Below are 23951 nucleotides of genomic sequence, written 5' to 3'. Positions count from 1 at the left end.
AGGTTTTTATTTAATACCTACCCCAGAATATTTTGACATTCCCATTTTGGGCTCTGAAAAGTTACTTTCCTTTTTAATATTAACTCAATTACAATTTTCCATTTCTAGTCCTAGTTTAAAATGGCTAACATTTACTAAGCATTTATTATGAGGAAGACATAATGCAACTTAATCTTCACAACACATATTATTTACATATTATTATTCCCTTATTATAGACAAGGAAAACTGATGCTTAGAGTGCCCCGGACATATGAAGTGGACTTGGGATTTGAGCTGATGCCTGTCAGACTTGACTCCAAGTTCTTAACCACTTTTACTGACTGAGTTTTCCCATGAACTTTTTCACATACTTTGCCTCTTCTCTTACCTGTTTTTCATAAATAAGGATTATTAAGTGTACTCTGTCAGACTCTTTTAGACTCTGAACATACAAAGATTAACTAGACACAGCTACTGCCCAAAGGAACTCACAATACAACAAAGGATGAGAAAAAGGCAAATACAGTGAAGATGCCGGGAAAGATGTAAGGGAGACAACAGTCAATCCTGTTAGGGGATGGATATGACAGTAGTGAGGGGGAGGGGCAGGCTGTCAAGGACTGCTTCACAGAGGAGGTGACCCTGAAGCTGAGACTTCACCAGTGGAAGGGCAGTCAGATAGGGGGAGCAGTGGGAGCAAGTGCTGAAGGCCTGAAGTAGGATGATATGTTATGGAGAGTAAGAGACAATTCACTAGAAATATGGGGCCCAGTGTGCAAAGGGGTAAGGCTAGAGAGGTATGCCGAGGATCACAGTCAGTCCTTTTCGTATTATTATTTTGTTTGGCCTTTATCCAGCAGGCAACATTGTCATTGGGAGTTGTACTCAATCTACTCAAGTTTTATTCTATTTATCCAAGAGAATCCCATGACCCGATAAGTAACTTAGAAAAAGAAATCACTCTGGTAGTACCATAGAGAGAGCCTAAGAGATGGGAGAGGTGCAGGGCTGGAGCAGATGTGCAGTTACGGTTAACCAGGAGTCCACAGGAGAGGAGGGCCAGAACTCAGACAGCAACCGCTGTCATCCAGAGGATAAGGGGGCAACTAAGGAGACAGAACCTATACATTTTGCTGAACCTACAGGCTTTAGGCTTTGTGTGGCAGGCAGAGGAAAAGAGTCAGGTTTGTGTTGCAGGTGACTGGCTGGATGGCGGTGCCACTCATCAAGAGAGGGACCCCGGAGGAGCCTGTTTGGGGTGGAGAAGATGGTTTTGGTCTGGATATGGGACCTTATAAAGCTGCGCAAGTGTGGAGCTGAAACCAGGCAGGTGTCTATCTGGAAGTCATCGGCAAAAGGAGCACTATTAGGGTGAATCTTTGTGTCTTTCCAAGGCACAATCAATACATACGTGATGGGCACATCTTTGTACTGTGGTTGCTGCGGCACATTGCTTCCTTCCAAGGGGATCTGAGTTACTGTGGGCATGGATTTATTTACGAGCACCTGTTTGTTTTCTACTTTCTCACCTAAGAAACAAGGGTTAGACAAAGCGTTACCATCTATGTGATATGCAAAGATTATTGGGGCATAAAACAATGTGATTAGACTTGGTCCATAAAGTCTAGACATGGAAAAAAAATGAGTTCATATAGCGGGAACCAAAGTTCAACAGGGCTCGCTTATAATTCTGTGAGCCCAATTAAAAACAAATCATAGATTCAGATTACAGTGTACATAAAATTAAGCAATTGATTTAGGGGACCACATTAACAAGAGCAATGTAGCAATTTTATATCTCTTAGGTTGTCAGAACAGATTTGGACCATTTGTTTTTATTAATAGTTATTTCAACCAGTAATAAGTCACTGCCAACTTAACTTGGGCAAAGGAAATAAAAAGATTTCTTTGATTTTCCTGCTGTTGTCACCTTTGCTTTGCATCTTTTCAGGGTAAGCTCCAAAATCAACTCCTATAGTACTGGCACAGCACTTATTTCCCAGCCACATGACCTGGGTGAAGGGTGAGAGAAATTCTCCAAGGAGCAAAAGCAGCAAGGAGGGGAAGCCATGCACCATGTGGCTCAGGGCACCACAGCGGATGCAATACTCACCACCCATGCACCATCGTGGCAAGGTCATGCAGATTTCCCCTCCTAAGAACCTCCTTCACCCAGCCCTTCTCTCCACATCACCACAGCTCCTGTCGTCTGGTCCTCTGTGAGAGCTCTCAGTTGGTCCTCCTCTATTTTGGCTTCCCTTCTACTCTTTTCTCCACGTGGTAGTCAGGATGATCATTTCATAATAAAAATACTAACATGGCTACAATGCTTTGCATCTGCCCCTGCACCCCCCCTCATTTCTCTCTCGCTCAAAGACTCATGTTCACCATGCTTCCCTATACTCTTTGTTGTAACTACACTGGCCTTCTTTCAGATCCTTTAACTATCAAGCTACAGGACACTTGCACAACCCTTCCCACTGCTTAGAACACACTCTCCCCTCTTCATTGGTTGACTCCACTTATCCTTGATTTCAGCTCACTTCAGAAGAAAGGCTACCCCAATATTCCTAAGTCCAATACTCTTGCTATAAAATGGCTTTATAGCTCCTTATATCTTTCCTTAATCTGGTTGTAATTTGACATATATTTATATGTGCTTCTCTGATCAATGTGTTTCCCACACCAGTCCATAAAACTCAGGGCAGGGCTGTAGGTTGCATCAACAAAATTCATTATCCTATATAGTAAAAGCCTAATATGCTAAGTGTCTGGCTGTCTGGTCATCCGTTCAACCAATCAAAGCGTAATATGCTAATGATATGCTAAGGCTGCTCAAACTGTTCAGTATGACGTGCACTGATCACCAGGGGGCAGATGCTCAATGCAGGAGCTGCCCCCTGGTGGTCAGTGCGCTCCCACAGGGGGAGCGCTGCTCAGCCAAAAGCCAGGTTCAGGAGAGAGCAGTGGCCGTGGCGGGAGCCTCTCCTGCCTCCACAGCAGCGCTAAGGATGTCCTAAGGATGGCTTAGGCCAGTGGTCGGCAAACTGCGGCTCGCGAGCCACATGCAGCGCGCGAGCCGCGGTTTGCCGCTCTGTTGACTAATGAGTTTGCAGACCACTGGCATAGGGGCTTAATCACAAGGAACAACAATAGCCTGTAATTATTGGAATCGAGAGTGTAGGCCAGTGGTCAGCAAACTCATTAGTCAACAGAGCGGCAAACCGTGGTGGCTCGTGAGCTGCAGTTTGCCAACCACTGGCTTAGGCCCACTCCCCCACCGTCAATCAGACATTCCCCAAGGGCTCCCGGACTGTGTCAGTGAGCAGGCTGGGCTGAGGGACCCCCCCAAGAGCATGAATTTCGTGCACCGGGCCTCTAGTAAGCTTATAATTACAATGGAGTCACACTTTTTAGAGGCAGTAGATTCTAAAGTTAGTCTGTAAGCTAAGTGCACAAATGATGATATACTCAGGTAGATGCTGGAACATGACCTTCTTATTTTAAACTAGTGGCCTGGTGCACGGAATTCATGCACGCGAGGGTGGGGGCGAAGGGTGTCCCTCAGCCCAGCCTGCACCCTCTCCAATCTGGGACCCCAAAGGGGATAATCGGCAGTTGGACATCCCTCTCACAATCCAGAACTGCTGGTTCCTAACCGCTCGCCTGCCTGCCTGATTGCCCCTAACTTCTTCTGCCTGCCAGCCTGATTGTCCCTAACTGCTCCCCTGCTGGCTTGATTGCCCCTAACCACATCTGCCTCGGCCCCGCATCCGGGACCCAGGATTCCCTTCTCCAGCCGACCACAGGCACCCGGGATCCGGGCTTCCCTCCCTCTGGTCAGCCATAGGCGCCCAGGCCAGCTGCAGCCACAGGGGATGGTGGGCAGGTGGCTTCGCCTGGGCTGCAGCCGCAGGTGCTGGCACCTGGACCACAGACAGGCGGCTTCTCCGTCTTCCCTGGGATGCAGTGTGGGCGACTTCTCCAGCTGGCTGTGGCCTGGGATCATGGGGCAAGTGGCTTCTTCGTGTCCCGGGCCTCACCCAGCCTCAGGCGCTGGGGCCCGTTTCTCTGTCGCCCTTAGGACGTGGGGCAGGCGGACCTGAGGCTTCTGCTGCTGGCTGCAGCCTGGGATCAGGGGGAGGCGGCTTCTTCGTCTCCCCGGCTGCAGCCAGCCTCAGGCACTGGCGCCCGACCTCTCTGACCCCCACAGACCCGGAGCGGCTGGGGGGTGGGACTGCCACCATGTTTTCAGGTTAATTTACATACTCACTCTGATTGGTAGTGTAGCAGAGTGATGGTAATTTGCATGTTTCTCTTTTATTAGTGTAGATATTTCCTTAAAGTGGCTTTTCTATGATTCAAAACTATAACTAGGAAAGTAGAACTAGAATAGATTACTGCTATATAAAATTATATGCATAGCCGAAACCGGTTTGGCTCAGTGGATAGAGCGTCGGCCTGCGGACTGAAGGGTCCCGGGTTCGATTCCGGTCAAGGGCATGTACCTTGGTTGCGGGCACATCCCCAGTGGGGGGTGTGCAGGAGGCAGCTGATCGATGTTTCTCTCTCATCGATGTTTCTAGCTCTCTATCCCTCTCCCTTCCACTCTGTAAAATATCAATAAAATATATTTAAAAAAAAAAAAAAGAAAGAAAATTATATGCATAAAAAGACAGAAATGAAATTCATCAAATAATGAACATACTAGTATTGGCTGAGTTAGGACAGTGGTTTCATAGGCTGATTTTTTTCTATCCCATTTACCAAGTATTCCTATATATTATTAAATAACTTTCATAATTTCAAAAAGCACACATTAAATTTTTTTAAGGCTTTTACCTGGAGAACAAATACCATCTGCATCTAAAATTTCATGTCGCCAGATGGGTTTCCTTGTGGCAGCATCCAATATCGGCCCCATCACTTTATCAAAAGTCTGATTGGTATATCGTTTCAATGTACACTTAGCATTTTTATATACAAGGCAACGCCCAAAACCTAAAGTGAAACCAAAATGAGTATCAGAACCACCAGTAATACAAAACTGTAAGAAAACACAGATTTGTGTTACTCAACGACCCACCCCATTCCTATTCTACTCCTCCTCTCCCTCCCAAAATAACAAGACTGTTCTACATTTGGATAATCTGGGGCTGGCCAAACCAAATAACAATCTACTAATCTGAAGAACTAGCTCAGGATTTCTCCTCCTACCTACTGTCCATATAAACACTGGAATCCCTACAATCATTTTCAGCATGGACTATACATATTTTATCACAGGGGAAGGTGAGAGGGAGATTCTTTTAGAGCACAGAGCCACAGAATGTGAGAAATGGAAAGGGCCTTAGAGATCACCTGGCATAACCCCTCTATCTATCAGGTGCTACAAGAGAAGTCCAAAGAAAGTAAATGGTCATGGTCACCAAGCAAGTTGGTGGCAGAATTGAGACAAACCAAGTCTACTGATCATCCAGGGTTTCTCCTACAAATCATTTTGATGCATAACTTTGCTAACCTTCTCTGGAAAGTTTTTCTTTTTCTGATATTAGCATGTAGAGCAGTGGTTCTCAACCTTTCTAATGCCGTGACCCTTTAATACAGTTGCTCATGTTGTGGTGACCCCGAACCATAAAATTATTTTCGTTGCTACTTCATAACTGTAATTTTGCTACTGTTATGAATCGTAATGTAAATATCTGTGTTTTCCAATGGTCTTAGGCGACCCTGCTAGCGGTTCTCAACCACTGATGTAGAGGAAGTCCCAAAGAAGCACATACAAAATTAGTTTTTCTTCAAAGAGCACAGAAAATGAAAAGAAGCAATCAAATTACTTTAATGGCAGAAATAGTTCACCTCTATCCTGAAGATTAGTTTACTTTGATTATATTTTTAGATCACATTTATTTAGTGGATGAAGGAAAAGGCCTGAGACTAACTAACAACCTAAACATTAATAAAAATAAGCAAAATGAACAGAAGAACACCTTTAGATGGGACAAAAAACTCAACCACTAAATCGCACAAAAAGATTCATCAGCTATATCGTTGCCCAAAAGAGCTGTCATTTCTTCAACACTAAATATATTTTCCCAAGACTTTGTGACTGATTTGTTTTTTCTCCCACCCTGCTTTGGTCAAGCAGATTTTCTTTTCTTAAAAAAAAAAAATGTTTTTAATTGATTGTTTTGTGTGTAATCCTCACCCAAGGACATGTTTTCATTGATTTTAGAGAGGAAGGGAGAGAGAGAGAAACGTCCATTGGTTACCTCCTGTATGCACCCCAACTAGGGATGAAACCCACCATCTAGGCATATAGCCTGGTGGGGACTTGAACCCCCAATCTTTTTTTTTTTTTTTTTTAAATATATTTTATTGATATTTCACAGAGAGGAAGGGAGAGGGATAGAGAGCTAGAAACATCGATGAGAGAGAAACATCGATCAGCTGCCTCCTGCACACCTCCCACTGAGGATGTGCCCGCAACCAAGGTACATGCCCTTGACCGGAATCGAACCCGGGACCTTTCAGTCCGCAGGCCGACGCTCTATCCACTGAGCCAAACCGGTTTCGGCTGAACCCCCAATCTTTTGTTTTACGGGATGAGGCTCCAACCAACTGAACCACCTGGCCAGGGCTTTCCTCCTCCCACCCCCCCCCCCACCCCCCCCCTCCGCCGCCAATACAGTTATTTTAAACTGGATTTTCTCCCTAATCTCTTCAGGACATACTGAGCCAAGTCAAGAGTTTACTTAAATAGGAAAACGTCTCAGGGTTAAATGCTAGGTATTGCTGATGAAATACATGCATGGCTGTAAAATCCTTCATTTGAAATTCTCCAGCAAAAGCAGAACACTTTCAAGAAATCTAAGAATGTGAATTTAGAACACCAATCAGGGAAAAGTGGATTTCTAAATAAACTATCCGTGCTCTAACGTAATTTTTAAATATGAAGGTGACTGTTTAATGAAACAGCACATTTCTACAAGTGGACAACAGATGAAGACATTTGTGTATCTTTGAAAAAGGTCTTAGTCATTATGGCTCCTAGTTAATTGTGTATGGTCATAACACACTCTGCTCCAAGAGACAGCTACTCTGGAAACATTACGTGATCTTCAGATTTCGTACAATGGCCATTAACTGCAACATGCTGGAGTGCAGGGTGAATCTGAACTGCATGAAATCAAGAAGTGTTTTCTTCTAAGGGTAAATGGACATTTTATTTACAGGTGGTAGCTTCAAAGCTAGTGGACAGTAAACTCTAATCGTTAAATTGTGCTGTGGAGTTTCTGACAGATATCACAAAGTCTTCAGATTTCCACATAAACGTTACCAGTTAATCAGAAAAGAAAACATCCAGTTTTAAAGCATGGCTGTTGTCATTTGGAGGAAAAAAAAGAGGCATAAATTAAGTGCAGCCAACATTAATGCCAAAGACACATGTCTAGGAGTACTATTATGGCTGCCTAGCAACTACAAAGAGGGAAGGGAAGGCAGAGTGGGTATGCCAGAGAGCAGAAAAAGAAATACAGATTATGAAGAGACAAGTCAGACTTCAGATCAGGTGATGGCTAACAAACCATTAAGTGGTGACCTGCAAAAGCAAACTATCAAGAAACTGAGAAAGAAAATCATATAAACTGTAAGTCAGGGTTGATAAATGTGTATTTTTAAACTTTCATCATTTTGCCAACAAAAAGGTCTAACATTATGGGGCTGAGATATACAATAAAATAGCTTTTATTAGGTACCTACAAATATTGCTACCACCCTACCAAACAGGTTTATTGTTGAATATATATCTAGATATATTAAAAAAAAACACCCGTATTTCATTTATTATAATTTCTGCTGGAAAATAAATTCTTACATGTTTTCTGTTGAGGAATTGCCTCAAGTCAGCAATAAAGTAAAATAAGAAAGAAAAAAGACTACTGAATAATACATTTAACAAACTACCTCTATATAATGTTCATTTTTTAAAAAATCAACACCACAACATAACTGCCTCTTGTTTGTATATTATAAAATTATAATCACTTGAAACTGACATTAGCATTTTGACACCAAGTGATTTTTACACTGATCATCCTTAGATCTAATTCTGTACCAAGCACTTTTGGTGTCAGAGCTTTGAAAATTCACTTACCTCTGTCCAGGGAGGCCTTGTTTAAAACAAGAGCATCTTCAATATCATAGCCACTATAACTCATCACAGCAACTGTCGCATTCTGTCCAGCTGGCAGTTTCTCAAATTCTATCAACTCAATGGTTTTTGTTTTAACCATAGGTTTTTGTGGGTATGCTAGTAGATACATGAGAGTATCAATTCTGTTCCGCTGGTTATATCCAATGGTACCTTCATTGACATTGAAAAAAACCAAAATGCAATATTCTATTATGTCAAATAATTAGGCAGCAATGAATACAGTGATAAACACATTAATTTCACTAATTGAAATGAAGAAAATCTTCAGGTCAAAAATTTCAAAAGCAATACCCTCACAGTGGCTAACAATTTTTAAAAGCATTTTTTTCTCATCAATATTAAAATTCCCCCACAAAGAAGAAAAATCACACTCAGGTATATTAATCTAAATAATTTCAGGTTTTAGATTTATACAGTTAATCCCAGTTGAGGAATTTTAGTCTCCACTGGTTAATATAGTAAATAAGTCAACAATTCTGTATTGGGTTCTACTATATTCCAGGCATATGTCCAGTTGCTGGGGAAGGTAACTGGAGAACGACACCCTGGGCTGAGGCAAGGAGTTTGTACAGGGGGACAAACATAAAAAGAGAACAACAATTATAAAAGTTTTAAATGAAAAAGAAAGTAGGAGAAACAGAATAGAGAAGAGGAAAGTGAAAGCAGAGGAGAATAGGCTTATTCATTTGCTTAACCATTCATTTATTAAGCAGTTAAACACCTACTCTGCCCAGTAGTGGAGATAAAAAGGACATGCCCTTCCCTTAAGGAATCTAAGGTCCCGCTGAATCGGGGATGGGCTCTTCCCTCATTAGCAATCGGCCTGTCCATCTGATTGGACCTTGTAAAGGTATTACTGTCAACTAAAAATGAAATTAAATCTGAGTGTCACCCGCCTCTCCCTTGTCCCTCTAGGGGTTTATTAGGGTTCACGGACCTGCCAGAAAAAAAAAAAGCTTTCACTCTCATGGGCTTGCTCCTACTAAGAGACCTTAGAACTGGGAAACTCATGTTTACCCTACTGCTGAGCTTGAGTATGGGCCCCTGAGCCTCTTTAACTTCTCTGGAGGCTCTCTTCTTTTCCCCCTTGAGTAGCTAAGGAGTCTCTCTCTTGCATGTGCTTCCACAGTGATACATCCACAACACCCACATACCCCAAGATGCCTATGTGCCATTTAATGGAGTTAAGCTCTAAGGCAAGCCAACACTAAAACTCACTACTTCCTTTACCTTTTTCTCTGTACTCATGTCATTAAATCAATGGTGATTTCAATCCAGGGATGAAAATAACCTATTCAGATGTGATGAAAGAAATTCTGACATCTGTAGAGTACTAAAGAAACGAGTATATTTTTGTGCTTAAATCTCTAGAAAATTTATCAAAATTCAGCTGAAAAACAATAGCTAAACTGAAAACCTCATGAACTTTTTGTCCAATGTACACTATACATTGCCAATTAGTTATTTTAGGGTCAACTAATAAAAGGGACAGGATACCTGGTAATAGATTGCTTACTGTTTTAGAAATAAAATCACTGCTGCTCGGACCGTGGTAAAGTTCACTGGCAGTAAGTTTGTCCTTTTACATGAAATCATTTAAAATTTATGTTGAGATTTCAGTTCCAATTGTATACTTTAGCCACTGTCCCACCAGGCTGCCAAACATGTCTTCTGAAGCCCGAGACAAGCATTATTATGCAGCAGGGGAGCATAATGGCTGCACCTCTAAACAATGATGAGAGACTGGATCCTGTTGTAAATTTTATCAGGCCCAGAACATAATTCTTGAACATTACAACTGACTGCTGAATGGATGCACAGCAACACAATTTAGCAAATGTTTGGTGCTTATGATCGCATCAGAAATTTTTCTTTAAAGGCTTTTAAAGTAAATTGAAGGAATATACATGTAAATCCATTTTTAGCAGCACTGACAGTGGTGTGCAGGTTAAAACATGATTGATCAACCATGACTTCTACAGTGAAACACTTCAAAATGCCACCATAACCCATATAATTGTTATAAAAATTACAACAGACTAGCTACTTTGCCAATAATAAGCTTTTTGAGAAAATGTCATACAGAAATTAAATTATAAGACTAGTCTGGGTGAAGCACATGTTCAAATTAGAATGTCTCTATTAATGTTTTCAGCTTCCTTAAAAAGAACATTATATATATACTAGAGGCCCGGTGCACTCGGAGGGTGGTGGGGGGAGCCCCTCAGCCTGGCCTGCGCCCTCTCGCAGTTCAGGAGCCCTTGGGGGATGTCCAACTGATGGCTTAGGGGGATGTCCTAAGCCAGCAGTCGAACATCCTTAGCACTGCTGCGGAGGCAGGAGAGGCTCCCGCCACCACTGCTGCGCTCGCCAGCTGTGAGCGCGGCTCAGGGCTTCTGGCTGAGTGGCACTCCCCCTGTGGGAGCACAATGACCATCAAGGGGCAGCTCCTGCATTGAGCGTCTGCTCCCTGGTGGTCAGTGTGCATCATAGCAACCGGTCATTCCACCGTTCAGTTGATTTGCTTATTAGCCTTTTATTATATAGGATATTAACAATAAGAATATCTATAAGAAAATTATTCTTTTACAGCCCATTTTGCCACAATTGTAGGTCACCAATGATGTCAATTTTGTACTATCAGGGCATAATTTTTCTTACAAAGTCATATTTTCTTGATCATGACTTTCTTAAAAAGTCACAAGTTGGCACAGCAAGGATTCCAAATGTACGTTAAAATAGTGAAGTTTATTTTTAAGGTGGGATGAAAACGGTTAGTAAGAATGCACTTAGCAAAGAAAATGTATACTGGGAAAAAATGAAGTTTCATGCATTTAATTATTTTTCTGTCTTCCTTTGCCCAACTTCCCTTCATTTAATCAACATTATTGAATAGAATAAACTTCAATTGATGAATTCTGACAGATATATACACCTGTGAAACCACCACCACAATCAAGATCTAGAACATTTCCAACTATCCCAAAGGCCTGCCTCTGTCCTTGGCCCCGGCAACCACTAATCTGATTTTATCATTATGGATTAGTTTGCATTTTCTAGAACATTACATTAATGGAAAAATACAATATGCATATTCTTCTGCTGCTTCTTTCATTTAGCATAATGATTCTGAGATTCACCCATGTGGTTGTGTAATCACAGATCATTGCTTTTTATTGCTGAGTACTACTCCATTATATGAATATACATTTTGTTTATCCATTCACCTACTGGTGGATTTGGATTGCTTCCACTTTTGGGATATTGTGAATAAAGCTGCCATGAACCTTCATGCACATGTCTTCATGTTCATTTCTCTTGAGTAAATATACAGGAGTGGATTTTCTCGGTGGTTTGGTAAGGGTGGGGTTAACTTGAATAAACTGCATAAGAATTTTCCAAACTGATTTTTTACATTCTCACCAGCAGTATATGAGCATTTTGGTTGCTCCACATCCTAACTAACACAGTATGTCAGTCTTTTGCTTTAGTTATTCTTTTTTTTAAAAAAATATATTTTATTGATTTTTTACAGAGAGGAAGGGAGAGGGATAGAGAGATGGAAACATAGATGAGAGAGAAGCATCAATCAGCTGCCTCCTGCACGCCCCCTACTGGGGATGTGCCCGCAACCAAGGTACATGCCCTTGACCGGAATCAAACCCGGGACCCTTCAGTCCCCAGGCCGATGCTCTATCCACTGAGCCAAACGAGCTAGGGCACTTTTGCTTTTGTCATTCTAATGAGTATGTAGTGGTATCTCAGTTTTAATTTACATTTACTTGATGACTAATAGTATTGAATATTTTTTCATGGACTTATTGATCATTCCTATTACTCTTTGTGAAATGTCTGGTTTTTGTTTTTCCTATCTTTTAATTGAGTTGTCCTATTAGAAAGGGGTTCTTTCTACATACTGGATACAAATCTTTTATCAGATAGATGTATTGCAAATAACTTGCTCCCATTATGTGGTTTAAGGTCCCTTTCATATTCTTAACAGTGTCTTTCAAAGAGCAAAAGCTTAATTTTGAGAAAGTCGAAGTATTCACTTTTTTCTTTTTTATAGTTTGTGCTTTTCATATTCTATCTAACAAATATTAAGTTATTCAAGATTCTGAAGGTTTTTGCTCATTTCCTTCTGTAAGTTTTATGGTTTTAGCTCTTACTTTTAGGGCTTAATTCATTTTGTGTTAATTTTTGTATGGTATGAGGTAGGAGATGATACTCATTTTATTCTACATAGATATACAGAGACATTTTATTTTGTTGAAAAGATTTTCCTTTCCCCTGAATTACACTGACACATTCACCAAAAAACAATTGCCCATAAATATGTGGTCTATTGCTGGATTCTTAATTCTGTTCCATTGATCTACATATTTACCCTCATGTCAATATCATACTGTCTTCATTACTGTGGCTTTAGAGTAAGGCTTAAAATCAGTTTGTATAAGCCTTCCAACTTAGTTTGTTTCAAAGATTCTTTTAAAAATATCACCTAATTTCTCAACAATTTTAATGTGCTCAAAGATTCATTCATTCATTGTGAAAACATTGATTACTTCCTATGCTCTACCTACTTAAGCTGGCACTGTGCTGCAGTAATAAATAACACACAGTCCCTGTCCTCAAGGAGCTTAGAATCTACTGTCTAACAGGAAAGGCACCTGCATCATGATCCACAGGGAATAGGAAAAAGTGAGGGAAGAAATTAGCTTCAGTTGAGAAGAATTTTAGTAAGTTTTATAGATGGCACTGCACAGATGTAATCTTTTAAAAGATTCAGTTGCCTTGTCAGAAACAAAAAAAGCATGCATTTTATCTGACAGCATTACTATTATGAATAGAAGAAGAAATGCACATGTATCATTTGGGTATTCAATAAGTGGCAACATTCATCATGACTAATATTAATAATAGTAGTAATAAAAGTATATATCCCATCACCCTGCAATATCACCCATTCTATCTCCAACTCTGACCTATATACTGCACTTTAATTTCACTTCCATAAGTACTCATTATTAACACACTAGTTGCAAGAAATATTATATCAGCTTACATCTAAATTAGTTAATAACCATTTTATTTTTTGAACCAATAGCGCAATTCTAAAACAAGAATTGCCAGGGACAAATTGAGCAAGACATCTTTTCCTTTTTGTACCCCTAAATGGGTAAAGAATTCATTCTAAAATTTCAAACAGAGAGTGGGGGAGGAAATGTAAAATAAGACAAAATCTTATGAGGATCTTTGAATATTTTGTTTTTAATATCTCCAGACATCCATCCTACTGTTAAGTGGGAAGTACAAGAGAGGAGACTATCTGCTTAGGAATGGAATCTATTGAAAACAACAACAAAACTAGAAGCTGCATTAGGTCCTGAGTTTAAAAAAAAAAAAAAGTGCCAGCAATCTGAAACTGAAGGGGCGGGGGTGGTGAGAAAAAGCCAAGACTAGGGGAGGTATGTGATGCATATTTATTAACAGAGCTGATAATGACTGAAAGATCCTTTTAAACAGGAGAAGTTGTCCCATTAGAGGACTGCCAACTAATAAAACAGGCAGATAAGAAAGCGTGAGTCATGTGAACTTGGCGTCTGGTGCCAGGGAGAGTACATACAATGCAGCTCCAACACACAGTCTTTACTTGTAGCAGTGAGTGACCTGGAGACCTCGCCACGTCCACACGCGTCTCCTTGATTCTTGCTCTGAACCATGTCACAACAAACAGAGCCGTAGCCATGGAAAGGAGGTGTTGCTCAATAGCACAGTAAGATGCGGTATGGAAACTTTATTAGAACCTTAAATGTAAGAAACACCCTCTGCTGGTGTTTCATGTGGGATTAAAGTCAGCTCTCTCTCATTTATAAGGTAAGGCTTTCAGTCTCTGGTTTGTGCTAGTTTTGGTCTCCTTCGTAGTGACAGAAAATGACTTTCACTCACTTCTTTACTCTGTTCAATGGGAGGAGTTTGTAGTGAAAGGCAGACAGCAAATTTTCCAGAATGGCTAGAATATTCAGTGAATTAATTCTGGGCTACTGTCCTCCGCCTTACACATGGACTAATGGATGAACAGCATATAGTCTTCAGTGCATATTTAAAATGGGAAAGTGCGCCTTTGACTTATCAGCTGTCAAGACTGCATAGAATTAAAATGACTCAGAGAAACCCAACTCAAAGTGCTGGGTCTGCTTCAGAGAGCCAGGTCTCTGCTGCGGGTTTTCGCCCTCTGTCAGCCTTTCCCCATTTGTGGTTTGTTCATATGGACCTCGCTCAAGACTTCTGCAGCTATTTCAGTGTCCAAAGAGAAATGTGGCCACATTATGTGCCAACTTTAAACATACTTTTATCTCTCTGCTTTTCTTTCCAGTCAGGTGTTTTATAATAACAAACAGTAACAAAGGCTTTTTTTTATTACTTAAGATATTCAGCGGCTTTTGTCTTCCTAGCGTCAGCAGTAACGTCAGAGGATTGTATCCAAGGAGCTAAATGTGCAGGACCCAGGGTCAGAGCAGCTGAATACACCAACCTCAGAAAACACAGACAATGAATTGCAAATGACACTCAAAACAAAACGAGAAAAAAAACCTTCACACAGAAAACTACAAAAGAACTCTACAGACACTGAATTGGCTTTCTGTACACACTGATCCTGCTTAACTGTGTGTGGTAACTAACCGAATGTTTCAGATACTCATGGCCACAAAATAAAGGCTTTGGGGGCGGGGGGGAGGGGGGGAGTGGAGAGAGAAGTTAGAAAAATAAAAATATTATTTCTTTCCTTCAAGTCTCTTATTTTAAGCACACACACATACCATTCAATAAGTGGAGATAGATGCAGCCCTTTCTATTTCAATCTTCAAACAAACACACTAAAGAGTGGCATTAGCGATGAAGTGATTAGTCTTCCGTTAATTCTGCTGAAGGTTCTACACAAAAGGTGTATTGTTTCAGCTGGGATTCACATCATGAAACAAAATGGTTTGGTAAACCCAATGGAAGTGATAGCCCTTTCATGACACACAGGGTTCAGTACTGTATATTTCAACTTGTTAGCAAGTCAGAAGCACAAGCGGGAAATCAGCCTATGCTGCAGCTGAGGATGAATGGGAAAGGCTAAATTGATGAGCTGCTGTTTAGATTTTCCCACTGGGAATTATTCTGAACTGTCGAGGCATTACATCATTCAGGTAAATGGTAGCAGGACAACATGCTTCTTATTTCTTCATGGCCAACTAAAGGGCAATATAAAAACTTGAAAAGAAATACAGTCTCTTTATCCGTAATGAGAAATAAAATCCTTAATTGTCAAATTATAGTCAATTGCAGCTGATTCGTGGTAACTGAGAGCTAAGTGCATTCTGGTTGTAAACACAATGCAAAACCTTTTACAGGTTTTTTTTTAATGAAGTTCCTTATATCATACTTTAAATCAGAGACAAGTCATATTGAGGTCATAGACATATGTGAAAATAAAATTTATTACATTTATTAGGATTTAAATTATTAAAAAAAATTTCAAAATGTTTATAAGCAGAACTTTTTTGCTTGGTATTCTCTTTGTATCAACTTCAAGATAAAAGCCAAACTCGTTAATATATGGCATCTCTACACCTATAATACACTAAATAGCCATATCAAAGTAGCAAGACTTTCTCATGAAATGGTTGCTTACAATATTCATACTCATAAGGATACTAGTGTTTTTTAAGACTTAGTTCAAAAAAAAAAAAAAAAAAAGACTTAGTTCAATTCTCCTCTTCAGAAACAGCCTACTCTCTAACCTTAAGTGACCTTTCCGCTCTTCTTCCCTTAGATTCTGGCTGTGGGTCTATTATAGAATTTATCATACTATATGAATTACCATTTTATTTGTTAGTCTCTCCTACTAGACTGTGAACTCCTTGAGGACAGGAGTTCATCTCTATATTTTCAGGTTCCAGCCCCACTGTCTGATCTATAGTTGATGCTCAATAAATGTTATAGATGGGTATATAGATAAATTAATAGATGGGTGGATGAAAAGAAAGCAAAATATAAAGAAAAAAGGAAAATGAGTTCAGAAACTGGTGTGACATGAATTGGACGTTTCAGGAGCTATAGGAGTAATTGCATGGATGTAACGGGTTCAATGACTGTCATCCAGACAATTACTAAATACATTCTAATACACACCATGCATCTTTATTTCCTCTTCCTCTCCACGCTTAACCTTGAGTTTTCTGCTCTTTCTTCCATCTCTCTGGATTAACAACTTACATTTCATAGGGCTTTCTCTTCATACTTACCCCTTCATAATTCTGTGACATTTATTGTATGTCCCTTTGTTTAGTCAGGGGGACGAGTTCAGAGAAGTTTTCTCCATTTTTGTTTAAGCTTTAGACATGATAGGGGCAGCTGCAAGTATTGCAGAATTCCTTAGGCAACCCTCTGAGTTTGGTAACACTTAGGTGTTAGCAATGCCTGGTTGGCCAGACACGCAATACTAGTGAAGTAAGAATAAAGACATGTCTTTTATCCAAGTATTTAGAAGCAAATTCAAGAAGGGAATCTTACCCATGGCTTGTTTTCCCATGGCACACTGATACGTGTTTCTTGGGGACTGGTTATGATGAGGGTATGGAATCAGGCCCGCGCAAACTCCGAGAAGAGTAAAGGGTTCAATCTCCAAGTGGGTGGTATCTCTAGCAAGTTAATTAAGAATTAGACATATTAGGCACCAAGGATAAAATAAATATCACTGAAAGGGTATGAAAATATTACTATCTAAGTCCCCATAGGATCTAGATAATAATATTTAAATTTATATAAATATATATAATAAATTTACATAATAAAACCTCAATAACAAAATTTGATGCTAGCTAAACTGATAAAATATAATAAAACAAATTTCTTAATGATAGAAGTTTCTATTATTTGTAGAAATACAAGAGAAGGAAAACAGTATGGAATGTCTATATAAAAAAGTATTATTATATACTAACTACTAATAACAATAACTAGCATTTATAAAGAAATTATTAATTGAGCATATAGAAATGCAGATCAAAAACATCCACAGGATAAGTAACTTGCTTTTCTTCACTTTTCCAACTTAGATCAATGAGAAAGTTGTATCACCATTTTATTTTACTTTATTTTAAATATGTCTGTATTGATTTCAGAGAGGGAGAGGGAAAGAAAGATAGAAACATCAATGATGAGAATCATTGATTGGCTGCCTCCTGCACGCCCCCCACTGGGGACTTAGCCCACAACCTGGACATGTGCCCTTGGCCAGAATTGAACCCGGACTCTTCAGTCACAGGGTGACGCTCTATCCACTGAGCCAAACCAGCTAGGGCTATAGCACCATTTTAGAGGGAGAAATACATCCCCTTTAAGAATCCTATATAATAAAAGCCTAATATTCAAATTGTCCCCTCTGGTGGTTGTTCGACCGGGAGACCGGGAGTTTGACTGTTTCCTATGACATGCGCTGACCACCAGGGGGTGGCGTGAAACATGGCGGGCATCAGCAACAAGGCATTGGCAGTGGGTGGCAGTGGAGGCACTGCAGGCCCTGATGGGCCCTGATGAGAGTGGGATTGTGGTGGGATAGTGGAGCAGGTGGGTGGGCGGCGCCAGGCCAAGGCGGGTGCGAGTGGGGCCCAATTGCCCTGCAGACAGCAACCAGCAGTAGCAGTGGGGGGTGAGGGCACCGCCCAGCTCCCAGGTACTGAGGGAGCTGGGCGGGGGTGGGGGGGGGAGGGGCAAGGGAGTGGGGCGGCCCCCCACCCTGATCGATCACCTGGCAGGTGGGATGGTGGAGCAGGTGAGGGGGTAGTGCCAAACCAAGGTGGTGTGCCAGGCGGGGCTGTGGGACTGTGAGGCTGGGGGCACAAGCTGGGGGGTCCGATCTCCGCATGCCACCCTGAGAGACCCCACCCATGCACGAATTCATGCACCAGGCCTCTAGTAGTTATTAAAGTCCTAGAGGGACCAATGCCATAACCACTAGTTTAGTTGTTAAGCACTTGAAAAGTTAGACTAGTATGACTAAAGGACTGAATTTTTAAATTTTACTTAATTTTAATCACCTTACATTTTATTGATTTTAGAGAGGAAGGGAGAGGGACAGACAGAAACATCAATGAGAGAGAAACATCAATCAGTTGCCTCCTGTACGCCCCCTACTGTGGATCAAGCCTGTAACCCAGGCATGCGCCCTGAATGGGAATTGAACCGGTGGCCTCTTGGTTCATGGGTTTACTCTGAACCACTGAGCCACACTGGCTGGGCTAATCACCTTAAATTTTAAAACTCATATTTAAATTGAAATAATTTAGTTCAATCATTTTAAACCTTTTAGTTACGTTTATAACAACTTAACATTTGTGAGTCTACTTTTTCCAACTGTGTTAATGAGATCAGATCAAGTATTTCCAATAAAATTTAGCATCCAAATTGAGATGTGAGGTTAAAAACTTAAAAGAAAATGTAAGCCCTAACTGGTTTGGCTCAGTGGATAGAGCATCGGCCTGCAGACTCAAAGGTCCCAGGTTCGATTCCGGTCAAGGGCACGTACCTTGGTTGTGGGCACATCCCCAGTAGGAGGTGTGCAGGAGGCAGCTGATCAATGTTTATAACTCTCTATCCCTCTCCCTTCCTCTCTGTAAAAAAATCAATAAAATATATTTTTTAAAAATGTAAAATATCTCCATATTTTCATACTGATTACATGTTGACATGACAACATTTTAGATATATTGGGTTAAATAAAATTACTGAAATTAATTTCATCTGTTTCTTTTTTACTTTTTAAATGTGGCTGCTAGAAATTTTAAGTTATATAGGTGGCTTGCATTTTATTTTTATTGGATAGCTCCACTATAGACATTGAGCACAAAATAAGACTTTACGTACTAAGTGTCAGAATCTTTGTTACTTTCATAATACATTTTTGCAGAAAACTCAGTTTTGGCTAAATGTTTAAGCAATTCAGAAAATATCTGAGAAAGAGCAGCCAAATTATTTTTAGGTCTTTGCTGAAAGTAACAGATATCACATCCAGGATCTGTGGTTGACTGTCTATGCCTTCCTCAAGTGTTTCTGAAGCATAACTTTAATGATTTCAATGGCTTATAGTACCTGTAAAGAGAAGTAATTTCCAAGATAACCTAATCCATCATAAAAAAATAGTTCCAACACACATGACAAAGGACCTCCTGCTTATTGATCTTTTTGTGTATTGAATTATGTCTCTACTTGGGTTATAGAATGAACTCCAATCCTCTTAGACACGTTAGACCTTTGTCAGGAGAGAGGAAAAGTACTTTGAGAGATTCATACCTTTAAGGAATTAAAATTCTGATTGAAAGCATTATTAACTAACTTATAATTAGACGAAAATAAAGTAGTATATTTCATTTGATAGCAGGAAACAGAAAAGTACTTTCTTGCTAGAGGACATAAATAGTTATCAGCTGGTAGTATTAAACTCCCTATTTAACAATATATTCCCATTTCAGGTAAGCAGTACATCAGTAACATGCAGCAGACAGCAAGTTATATAAATGTCCTCTAATGCTTCTAAAAATACCACTGTTGTAGGAGAAACACCGTAAACATAGCACCATTTTATGTTTATATTACACATAAGTTTAGAGGCATCTTAACTGCATACTATGTAGAGAATTCCTGCATTGACAATAAGAATTCAAATGTCCACTGATAAAATCCTCTCTAGAAGAGATAAATACATCTTCTACATATCCTGATTCATTAGTTCAATTTTGTTAACAATTAAATATTAAAATCAGAGCAGCAATTCCTTTTAAAATATAAATACTAAGTGTAATGCATAAGATAATTAAGTCTAAAAATGACTTGTTCGCAATTTTGTTATAGTCTTACATTGAGATAAATGATGGGTTATGGTTTATCATAAAACAGTATACTTCTAGCAAAGCACACAATAGGAAAATTGAAGATGAAATGGAACGAGAAGGTAGTTCCTATAAACAGATAGGTTTTACTTATGGTTGTTATGGATCCTACTTACTTATTAATTGTATGCTCATAGAGTGCGATGTTACAATCATTTTCTTCATTCACATCTAGATATTCAACTAGACTCTCATGTAAGAAATCTTCAAAATTCCTGGGAAAATATTGGTGAAACATACATTACTAAAAAGCATTTCATTACAATATTATATATGTAATAATGGAAGATCTGGCTTTCATTTACTCAAAGCACCTTTCTCTCCCAGAGAGTATCAGAAAAATGGGATACTTGAAACATGATATTCTTGGGTCCTACAATGATCACAAATCACAGATCAGTAAAAAATCTGTGATTCTTGTTAATCCAGTCCCCATATCTAAAAATATCTTTGATGATTTTAGGAACTCCATATGATGAGAGTCCCACAGTGTCTATATCAACATATTGATGAAAGTCTGTCTTTTACTACAAACACTTAATAGTACACTAATTTACACCAAGAGTCTAGAATCCTCATGATCTAAGTTGATAAATATTTTACAATATCCAAGCAAGTTCACATAGTGAAAAATGGATTTTTAATAGGCTAATATATTTAGTAAGGAGGAATTAAAGGGTTAAAAGTGAAAAGATACTATTCTTAAAAGCTCAGATAAAATAATGTTATTGCTGATTATATCATATGAATACTAAGGAGACTCAGAAGTTTTGCTTTCGGCCACTCACCTGTATCCCTGAGCCAGCTCTTCCATATGCTTATTCGTGACTGCAGGCTTTCGTTTCTTAACAATTATGTAGGGTCTGGAATGGAAAAAATAAATTCATAGTAGTCCAACAGAAAAATTAAGTCAGCAAAAAAGTTTACTATAGGGAAATGAGGGAACCTATAAATATAAGCAAACTTATTTCTGCATTGCTTGAGGACACCAGGTAATTTTTACAGGTGAATGCACAGAGGCTTCTTTTCTCTCTCTCACATGCACATACACAGACACATCAGCCCATGTCTGTATGTGTGCACAGATACATGTATACACATCCAGTACTTTTCCAAGTATCTTAGGAAATGCTTGGTTCTGAGTGAAAAGGCAATTCAAAAATGATCCTCAATAAAGTCTAAAAAGGATATAAATCATTTAGTGTCATATCTTAAACTGTGTAAATGCATCATACTAAAACAGCCATGGGCAAACTACGGCCCGCGGGCCGGATCCGGCTGTTCTATCCGGTTCTCTTGCTCTCCCCTCCGCTTCTTTACTTTGAATTTATATTAGTGCACACAAACATTCCATCCATGCTTTTGTTCCGGCCCTCCGGTCCAGTTTAAGAACCCATTGTGGCCCTCGAGTCAAAAAGTTTGCCCACCCCTGTACTAAAAGCACCTCCTATTTCATACTGGAAATATGTCATCTTCTACCCAAGAAGTCAGCAGGCAGAGAAGAACTGCCACTGAGGTTTACAATGGCATTTTGTAGTGAGGGCCTGACGAATATCAGCTGTTCAGAGTGATCTGCTTTAGGATAAACATCACTGGGCTACAGAGCAGGCTGCCTAAAGCTACACATGACCAAAAAGAGTGGCAGTCAGTTTGCAGAGAATAAAGCTTTTTTACTTTGTAATTTTAGCAGCGTCCTGGGCATAAGGTAGAGAGAGCTTTTGGTCTTCATGTTCTGGTAGATTAAACTGTAACTGTCAGTGTTGATTTGCCTCCGAGGGCTTCGCCACCACGAGGAACACTGACACAAAGGATGGCATGCGGCACTGAAACGTCAAGGGCTGCTGTTATTTGGATAAGCAGCTCTTACAGAGGAGCAAGTCACCAGCAGACACTTGTGCAGCCTACCCGAACATCCAAATGACCATTTGCGGACTAACGAGCACTTTTCAACAGTTACGAGGAGCTGTACAATTACAAGTTGCTGAAAAATGAACTGGGTGAACTTTTTGTGGAAATAATCTTCAAGGGCTGCAGTTTACTAGTAGTTCAGGTTAAGGGACCCAGAAGTGATGACAGAGCAGTAGGAGAGGGAGAGGTTCATATTTAGCTACTTCAGTTACCTTTTACTTTTACTCAGTATATTCTAATTCTTCCTGCCAAATCTATGATATGCCATTATAAAATTACTTCTAAGAAAGAATTCGTTTTCTTTTAGACTATGCCATATTATTTTAGATGTAAGGAAAGAGGAAAATCCTAAAGGAGTAACCTAGAAAATGCCATTGCTTTTCCTACCCCTAAATGGACCAGGTCAGCCACAAATAAGCACTTAATATGTGTGCCTGGCACCCTACAAGGCACTTACCACAATCCATGATTTTTCTTCTTGCCATTCCTTAGCTTTTCTCCTTTCCTCCAAGTAACACAATCCTACTCATCCTTCAAAACTCAGTTTATAGTGATAGAACGTAGTGGGTAAAACAGTGAGTGTTGGAGTCAAATAAACTCCAAAGACTTTCCAGTAAAAAGCAAACTCTACCAGTATCTAGCATTGGGTAAGTTACGTAGTTTCACAAAACCCACTTCATTTGTTAAATGAAAATAATAATTGAACCATAAAGGGTTGAAGGTAAAGCCTTACATATAAAACATCTATTAAAATAATAAATAATGGCTATCATTTACTACTAGCATAGTTGGTTGTTATTTTTGCTTTTGCCAGCAGACTGAGCTCTCTGACGGCAGAGACGCATTTATCTTTGAATCTTCAGTATCCAGGATGCATATTCATGAAGTGTTTGATAACTGAATGAAATTTATCTTAACAATGAAAGAAGTTAAAGCAGATTCAAAAATTAAAAAGTCTATTTCTTTCCAAAGTAAACATAAAGAGATTCTTGAAAACTCTTTTTAACAACTTATACCTGCACAACCTTCCTCCATCAGAAGAAATATAGACACATCGATCTGTAAGATTTGTTGAGATGGAAACAAATTCATTGATGTATCCTGCTCTTCGCATCAGTCGAAACGTATTCACTAGCTTCTTATGGTCTCGAATGACACCCAGGATGTTACCTAAGCAGAAAGAATATTTAATTCAGAAATTTAAAAAAAAAAAAATCTAAGAGGATTTAAAATATACACCCAATAAAAATGAGAAGCAGCACTGAGTAGTCACTTGAAAATACTGTTAACACCGCTGGCCAGTCTCCAGGGCTGTAGGGAATCAACAGAGTGGAGTGGTTAAGGGCAGTCTGAGGGACCTGAGTTTAGTGTGAGCCCTACCAGATGCTAAAAGAGTAGCCCTGGAAAGATGAGTCTCATTTTCCTCATCTGTCAGCACCATGCTGGAGGCACAAATTCGGATTCAGACCCCCTGGGTTTGAACACTGGCTCTACTATTTCCAAAGAGCCGATGTGAGGAGTAAATGAGTTGATCTTATGTAAAGCACTTAGAACTCTGCCTAGCACCTAGTAACTGCTATTATTAAATAGCTCTTGTTGTGATCATCATCTGTGAAATAAGGAAAGCAGACTTCGCTTCCCAGGATTAGCTTGAGGATTCAGAGAGGAGTGGTTAAGGGCAGAAAGACTAAGGCACATTTGCTAAGACTTTTGGAGGACTCTGAAAGAAACGACTAGAGCAGGGGTGGGCAAACTTTTTGACTCGAGGGCCACAATGGGTTCTTAAACTGGACCGGAGGGCCGGAACAAAAGCATGGATGGAGTGTTTGTGTGAACTAATATAAATTCAAAGTAAAGGAGCGGAGGGGAGAGCAAGAGAACCAGATAGAACAGCCGGATCCGGCCCGCGG

The 23951-nt window shown here is 39.9% G+C and overlaps 1 protein-coding gene across 1 annotated transcript in view; it reads right to left on the bottom strand.

Annotated features, from left to right (window-relative positions):
* The window catches only part of POLR3B (RNA polymerase III subunit B), a 102562-nt gene that overhangs the window by 28822 nt on the left and 49789 nt on the right, over nucleotides 1–23951 (bottom strand). Inside the window, exons 16-22 of the mRNA XM_080660582.1 lie at nucleotides 23058–23211; nucleotides 20922–20996; nucleotides 20250–20348; nucleotides 16760–16887; nucleotides 8138–8347; nucleotides 4825–4983; nucleotides 1394–1511 (exon numbers count right to left, since the gene is read on the bottom strand). Coding sequence (XP_080516708.1) covers nucleotides 1394–1511; nucleotides 4825–4983; nucleotides 8138–8347; nucleotides 16760–16887; nucleotides 20250–20348; nucleotides 20922–20996; nucleotides 23058–23211 — 943 coding nt within the window. The remainder of the gene's footprint in view (nucleotides 1–1393; nucleotides 1512–4824; nucleotides 4984–8137; nucleotides 8348–16759; nucleotides 16888–20249; nucleotides 20349–20921; nucleotides 20997–23057; nucleotides 23212–23951) is intronic.

Source organism: Plecotus auritus (genome assembly GCF_963455305.1).
Source record: "Plecotus auritus genome assembly, chromosome: 3".
Taxonomy (NCBI): Eukaryota; Metazoa; Chordata; class Mammalia; order Chiroptera; family Vespertilionidae; genus Plecotus; species Plecotus auritus.
The sequence above is the reverse complement of the archived record's forward strand: the minus strand, read 5'-3'. Positions and strand labels throughout refer to the sequence as shown.